This window comes from Myotis davidii, unplaced genomic scaffold, assembly GCF_000327345.1.
Source record: "Myotis davidii unplaced genomic scaffold, ASM32734v1 scaffold1388, whole genome shotgun sequence".
Lineage (NCBI taxonomy): Eukaryota > Metazoa > Chordata > Mammalia > Chiroptera > Vespertilionidae > Myotis > Myotis davidii.
The window spans coordinates 112,432-118,367 of NW_006298864.1; the positions used below are offsets into that span (position 1 = coordinate 112,432).

Genomic DNA, 5,936 nt, shown 5'->3' on the forward strand with positions numbered 1-5,936 from the left:
CTACCTCCTGCACACCGCCTACTGGGGATCCAGCCTGCAACCCAGGCATGTGCCCTGACTGGGAATTGAACCATGACCTCCTAGTTCATTGGTCGACACCCATCAGCTAGGCTATGCTCATATTTAATAACCTCTTCCTTATGTTTTCTCTTCTCCTTCTGCTGCATTTTCTGTTATTTCTTCAGTTATATATTCTGGGTCACTACAGTGTACTGAATATACTATTCATCTGTCCATTAGTGTATATATATGTGTGTGTATGTTTTTTTATTATAAGTTTTTCCCCCTAAAATCATCCTAATCAACTTTAATGGTCTATTTGGCTTTAGACATACCATGTATAATTTCTGTTTTTTATTTATTTTTTAAAAATATATTTTTATTTTTTTTCAGAGAGGAAGGGGGAGAGATAGAAACATCAATGATGAGAGAGAATCATTGATTGGCTGCCTTCTGCATGCCCCCCCTGGTTTGTGGGCTGATACTCAATCACTGCTTGTTGAACGTTTAATCAGTACTGAAATTAAACAGCTTTTAGATGTTTGAATACTGCTTCTACATTACTCTTCTCTTTTAGAAACTATAAGTAGGCATACATAACATTTGTTGATGCTATACTCTTTTGGAAATACGTGCTAAACTACATATATAAAGAGAAAGATAGGGTTTTGTTTTTGCTAAAATATAGTTGAGAAAAGTATATAGATGCAGGCTATGTGGTAGAAACTAGAACATCTGTCCTCATGCATTTTCCATGTTAGTAAAGGGAGTGGATACCACAGTAAACAGGACCGTGTTATTACAGGAATTGCTGACACTGGAGGATGTGGCTGTGGAGTTCAGTTGGGAGGAGTGGCAGCTGCTGGACCCTGCTCAGAAAGAACTGTATTGGGACGTGATGTTGGAGAACTATAACAATCTGGTTTCACTGGGTAAGTACAGCTCCCTGCGTCACGTAGAGGTGCCCTGTCACTGGCCTTTACTCTAGCACAGCGGTTCTCAACCTGTGGGTCGTGACCCCTTTGGGGGTCGAACGACCCTGTCACAGGGACCACCTAAGACCATCGGAAAACACATATATAATTACATATTGTTTTTGTGATTAATCACTATACTTTAATTATGTTCAACTTATCACAATGAAAAGACATCCTGCATATCAGATATTTACATGACGATTCATAACAGTAGCAAAATTACAGTGATGAAGTAGCAACAAAAATAATTTTATGTTTGGGGGTCACCACAACATGAGAAACTGTATTAAAGGGTCGCAGCGTTAGGAAGGTTGAGAACCACTGCTCTAGTACTTGATGAAAGCTTTGTAGTCACCGTGGTCCTGTGAAGAGTCAGCAGATTTCCAATCTTCCCTCTGGCCCCAAACAAAGGGGTATAATCTCCTCTATCCTGAAAGAGAACTTTTACTTCGCTTGTGAGAAATTGTAATATTTCCCATCTTCACATACTATGCCATATCCAAGTCACTGTATCTATGTCTTGTGTCATTTCTCCTGGTCAGGGTATCACACTGCCAAACCGGATGCTCTGTCCGAGTCGGAACATGGAAAAGAACCACGAAGAGAGGATGAAATCTGTACTGGAAGCTGTCCGGGTGAGTGAGTGAAGACCAGCTAGGCAGTGGCCCTGGAAGTCATAGTCTAGTCCAGCGGTTCTCAACCTGTGGGTCGCGAACAATGAAAATACATCCTGCATATCAGATATTTACATTACAGTTCATAACAGTAGCAAAATTACAGTGATGAAGTAGCAACGAAATTAATTTTATGGTTGGGGTCACCACAATATGAGGAACTGTATTAAAGGGTCACAGCATTAGGAAGGTTGAGAACCACTGTAGGAAAAGGGCTTGCCCAGCCAGCAAGGCTCAGTGGTTGCTTGTCGACCTTTGAACAAGGAGGTCACGTTCGATTCCCGGTCAGGGCATATGCCCAGGTTGCGGGCTTGATCCTCAGTGTGGGGCGTGTAGGAGGCAGCCAATCAATGATTTTCTCTCATCATTGATGTTTCTATCTCTCTCCCTCCCCATTCCTCTCTGAAAACAATAAAAATATATATTTTTTAAAAAGAAAAACAAAGAGAAGGGCTCACAGCTCTGAGGGTGTCTGAGGATAGCTAAATAGCTCCTCCACATTGGGATCTCCCGAGATAGGAACTCTTTCTCTTTGTGGTTGTTTTGCTTTAAACATACTCCTTTTTTCTTCTTGGATCTGATACTTCTTCACCTTAACATCTTTATGGGACAGGATGGTCGACAATGAAGAGCCAGTCCCCACCACATCATCTTTTAAGCACTTTTATTCTTTTGTTTGTTTGTTTTTGTTAATGCTCACCTAAGGATATTTTTTCCATGATGTATAGAGAGTGGAGGAAGGGAACTGCCTGCCTGCCAGCCTGATCACCCCCTAACCACTCCCCTACCAGCCCGATTGCCCCTAACTGCCCTCCCCTGAGGGATCACCCCCAAATGCCCTCCCCTGCTGGCCATCTTGTGGCTGTGAGCACCAGCCCTTGACTGGGAATCGAACCTGCAACCCTTCGGTGCACAGGCTGAATCTAACCCCTGAGAAGCACTGGCCCAGGGCTAAGCACTTTTATTCTAAGAAATTTGTTATTCTCTCTCTACTAGGAATCAGGAAAGTTGACAGTTGTCTGCAAGAGCACTCTCACAACCAAATAGTTCTGAAGAGCATCCAACAATGCCATGAAAGGAATGCACTTAGAAATACTTTTCATCTGAGCAGAACCAATATAGCCATAATACGTAATCATATGTTGGAATTATGTAGGAACGCTTTGAAATCAAGTTTAATTAACCAGAAGCAAAGATATGAAGTAAAGAACCCCGTTGAGTTTAATGGAGATGAGAAATCCTTTCTATATGATAATCATGAACAGTTGTACACTGGAACAGAAATCCCTAAAAGTGAAAAACACATCAGCACTGAATTACAAGTCTCTAAGTATCAGAAGACTCATAAAGTAGAGAAATCCCAAGCATGCATCCAAGGTGAGAAAGCCTGCATCAGGACACCTCAGCTCATTAACCATGGGGGCACTGAAACAGGGGAGAAAAGCCATGGGTGTGATTCATGGAAATCCTCCAGAAATGTCATTCTCACTCAACATCAGAAAACTCAAACACAAGACAAATTCTCTATAACCAACGAATACAGAAAGGGCTCTCCTGTGAACACTGGTGTCACCAGACATCAGCAAACCCATTCAGGAGAGAAATCCTATATATGCAGCGACTGCGGGAAAGGGTTCACCGTGAAGCGCTACCTGATGGCACATCAGCGAACACATAGTGGAGAGAAGCCTTATGTTTGCAACGAATGTGGGAAAGGCTTCACTGTGAAGAGCAATCTAATTGTGCATCAGCGAACTCACACAGGGGAGAAACCCTATGTATGCAGTGAGTGCGGGAAAGGCTTCACCATGCAGCACTATCTTGTTGTACATCAGCGCACACACACTGGAGAGAAACCCTATGTATGTGATGAATGTGGAAGAGACTTCACTGTGAAGAGTAATCTCATTGTCCACCAAAGATCTCATACAGGGGAAAAATCTTATATATGCAGTGAGTGTGGAAAAGGCTTCACTGTGAAGCGCAAGCTCACTATACACCAGCGAACTCATACAGGAGAGAAATTGTACATATGTGAGGAATGTGGAAAAGGCTTCACCACTAAGTGCACCCTCATTATACATCAGCGAACTCACACAGGAGAAAAACCCTACGAATGCAAGGAGTGTGGGAAGGCCTTCAGCCAGAAGATAAGCCTCAGACAACATGAGCGATGTCATACGGGAAAGACGCCCTTTGTATGTAGTGAGTGTGGAAAACAATACTCTCACAAATACGGTCTCATTACCCATCAGAGAAGTCACACAGGAGAGAAGCCTTATGAGTGCAAGGCATGTGGGAAAGCCTTCGCCACAAAGTCAGTCCTCAACGTCCACCAAAGAACTCACACAGGAGAGAGGCCCTATGAGTGCAGCATTTGTGAGAAAGCCTTCTCCCAATTGTCACACCTTGTTAAACATCAGAAAACGCACACCCGAGAAATGGGTAGATTCACTCAAGCTGAAAATTCTTTTAATGGAGAGTCACGGTCATTACCTGTGAGTGAAGTCATGCAGAACAACACACCTATTAATGCAATTTCTGTGGAATGCCTTCTGGGACAACCAGGACCTCATTAAACATCAGTGTTTCTAGCAGATGAGAATGCAAACATGTAATGCCTGTTGTCAAACGTGTGCCCTGAGGAGATTAAGGAATTTCCCCGGGAGATTAACTTGGTGAGGACAGTGACTGTGGCAGTGCCTTGAGTGATCCTTACCTCACATTTTCTGTCAGTGAAAACATGTTGGAAAAACTCTGATACGTCCAATGTGAAGATGCCTTTCCAGCTTCATTATATGCCTCCACAAAACTTTCTGGCTTCAATATACGTATGAAAAGTGCATATTGAGACAAATTCTGTGTATATAGAGAGACAAGGAAAGCTTTCAGTGGGAAGATAGACTTTATTATCAGGGATTGTCATAGATCATCGGTGTGTTCATTGTTTGTAGAAGTATAAAAACAAACAATAAAAAACAAAGAAATGTGGTAACCATGGGAAAGTCTCTCCCCAGAAAAAAGACCTCAGTGAGAGTCACAGTTCACACTGGACACAAACTTTAAGAGAACTGCATTATATTTGACAATTTCACTGATGCATTCTAACCCATTGTTTGAAAATCATATAGAAGTTAAGGCTTTATGAACATGCTAAATTTAGAGCACTTTTAGTCAAATATCAGAGGACTTACAAAGGAAAGAAGTTCTATGAAAAGGGATAATGTTTGAGTGGGTTTTTGTTTTTGTTTTTTAAAGACCAAACTGTGCTACACCACTGGTCGTGGTGGTGGTGTTTATTTTGAATCTGTACCAATGGTCCTCAAACTTCAGCATACTCCGTTTCTTTTAAATATATTTTTCATTGATTTCAGAGAGGAAGGGACGGGGGGAGAGAGAGAGAAACATCAATAATGAGAGAGAATCATTGATCAGCTGCCTCCTGCACGCCCCCTACCTGGAATCGAGACGGCACAACAATGGGAATCGAACCATGACCTGGTTCATAGTTCAGCACTCAACCACTGAGCAACATCAGCTGGGCTGAGTGTTCTGTTACAAGTCTAACTTTATTTCATTTTACATTAGATAATTCACCTGATAAAAACTAGTGTGCTTTCCTCACTCCTAATTTATTTTTACTGTTAAATGTAACAAAGGAGTGTTCTATGACCTCATACGATTAGCTCTCACCTTTCTTTGGCTTGAAATTTAATTGTAAATTTACCATACAGAAATAGTTTAAAAGAAAACATTTTAAATTTATAAATATAACATATTTTTACTTACCCAGTCAATTTTATAAGTATGGCCAAATATTTTATAAAACCACCTTCAAAGTTATTTTTATAAAATGTTTAATATGAAATTATTTTAACTTACAAGAAATTGCAAAACAGTCTATAGACTTTCCTAGTATTCTTTACCCAGCTACTCCCAGTAAAAACATCTGATAAAACCATTTTTTATTGAATCCAGAAAAATGACATTGGCAGTATACTGTTAATGAAACTCTTAACCTTATTTGGATTCTATTAGACTTTACATGTTTTTTTTTTAAGTTTGTAATTCTAAGCTTTATTACCTTAAATAGAGCCACATAACCACAACCATGATGGAAAATTGCTTAATCTGCAGACTCCCCCGTGCTAATGTTTTTTAGGCTCATATCCTCTATCTAAACCTACCTCTAGCAAACACTTGACCTGTTTTCCATCAGTTTAATTTTGGCATTTCATGAATGTTATAGGAATCATTTTTATAATTGCATTTTATACGTTTTATA

General features: G+C 40.5%; 1 protein-coding gene across 1 annotated transcript in view; it reads left to right on the top strand.

Moving 5' to 3' along the window:
• Positions 1 to 5,461, top strand: part of ZNF614 (zinc finger protein 614) — a 13,012-nt gene extending 7,551 nt beyond the window's left edge. The window contains exons 3-5 of the mRNA XM_006774509.2: positions 806 to 932; positions 1,520 to 1,612; positions 2,648 to 5,461. Of these exons, the coding sequence (XP_006774572.1) occupies positions 806 to 932; positions 1,520 to 1,612; positions 2,648 to 4,230 (1,803 nt within the window). The 3' untranslated portion in view covers positions 4,231 to 5,461. The remainder of the gene's footprint in view (positions 1 to 805; positions 933 to 1,519; positions 1,613 to 2,647) is intronic.
• Positions 5,462 to 5,936: the final 475 nt, after the last annotated feature.